At 41.7% G+C, this 1,601-nt stretch overlaps 1 protein-coding gene across 1 annotated transcript; it reads left to right on the forward strand.

The window, feature by feature from the left end:
• The first annotated feature begins 286 nt into the window (after positions 1-286).
• LOC144890633 (uncharacterized) lies at positions 287-1,369 on the forward strand. The gene is made up of 2 exons (XM_078771423.1): positions 287-480; positions 647-1,369. The coding sequence occupies exons 1-2, from the start codon at positions 287-289 to the stop codon at positions 1,179-1,181; spliced, it is 729 nt and encodes a 242-aa protein (XP_078627549.1). The 3' UTR covers positions 1,182-1,369.
• The last annotated feature ends 232 nt before the right edge of the window (positions 1,370-1,601 follow it).

Consider the following 1,601-nt stretch of genomic DNA (forward strand, 5'->3'; position numbering starts at 1 on the left):
AAACAGTTTTTCTGGCCACAAATGCTGGGTGCTCACCCTCAGTCACCTGTCTGATGTCAACCGGCGGATGGAGGAGGACGTCAGTAAACATGTTCCAGTCCACAGAGACCTTGCCAAGACACAGATGAAGCGAGATGCAGAGGCAGTTGAACTTGTCCTAAAATGGTTTGAGGAGATCAAGCCATTCCACAACGATAGAGACAAGGAGTTGCTCGTGTCTTTCTCAACAGGATTCACAAGCACTGGAGATGACGCAGTCAATGCTGAGAGAGCAGACGTGCTGGTAATGCTGGTGCACCATAGCTCAGACAGCCACCATCCACTCTTCTTAACCACATCAAACGGCTCTTATGACATCCGAAAGATCAAAGAATCTCTCTCCGAAACACAGAAGAGCTACCTGCTCTTCTGTCACACCTTCACGGGGTGTGATACGGTTTCTGCAATCGCTGGTCATGGGAAAACAACTCTATTTGCCAGGTAATAATGATAATACTACTATTACGTCGGCAAATAATACTAATACTAATAATAATAATAATAATTATAATCATTGTCATCATAGTATAAATGTTAAAAATAATAATAATTTTATTTCTGTTTTACATTATACTTTACTTGACATAGACCTGGTGCTTTTTTTTAGGTTTTGCGAAGGGGACGCGGCTGAGTACATCGACATCTTCCTTGACACAGAAGCCACCAAGGAAACAGTGATTCAGGCTGGTACTGCGATTTTCAAGTACATTTACCATGGACGAGATACTACATTGGGTGAAATTCGGTACAACATGTTCTCAAGGAAGGCAGCGGCAGGAGTGATCAAACCAGAGACTCTACCTCCAACAGAGGGTGCAGCTGCACAACATTCACTCCGTGCCTACCTGCAGACCCGGGACTGGATCCTTCTACAGAGCATGTCTCTGAACCCCAGTGACTATGGATGGACAATAGGTGTGCATGGGTATGAGCCAGTTCCAACACTGGACCCCACGGCTCCTGAGGAGCTATTGCAGTTCACGAGCTGTAATTGTCATGGAGATTGCAGCAACCGGCGATGCAGCTGCAAGAAGAATGGGGTCACGTGCATCTCGGCCTGTGGAGTCTGTAATGGCATTACATGCAGAAACTGCAGTCATGATGTTGTTGAGTCTGAAGAAGACATAGACAATGACTGTTGAAACTTCTGACATTGTGAATGAGAAATAACTCTTGAGTATTATATATGTATGTGAAATAAAAGCTACTTTGTGTGTAAATGTAAAAGTGAAAATATAAATGTTAACAATCAACTCAGAATCATGAAAAACCCTTATTTGACCCCTCATAAGTTACTTAAGGGCCGATTTAAAAAATAAAAATTCTCGAAAATAATTTTTCGGTACCCGAATTCAACAGCTTTTTTTCTGGGTTTCCCACGGGAGTTGAACTTCAACATTTTAACACATGTTATTACACACCTTTACAAACATATTGGTGAAGAAATTTTTTGGTAACAATTTAGTTAACAGATTTGTGAAATATCTCATAAAATGCCCTTACTAAATGAAGAGGGTACATTTGACTCAGTGGAATTTTTCTGTGCAAAGTCCTCTCTCTGA

Source organism: Myxine glutinosa, chromosome 1, assembly GCF_964187855.1.
Source record: "Myxine glutinosa chromosome 1, kmMyxGlut1.1, whole genome shotgun sequence".
Classification (NCBI taxonomy): Eukaryota; Metazoa; Chordata; class Myxini; order Myxiniformes; family Myxinidae; genus Myxine; species Myxine glutinosa.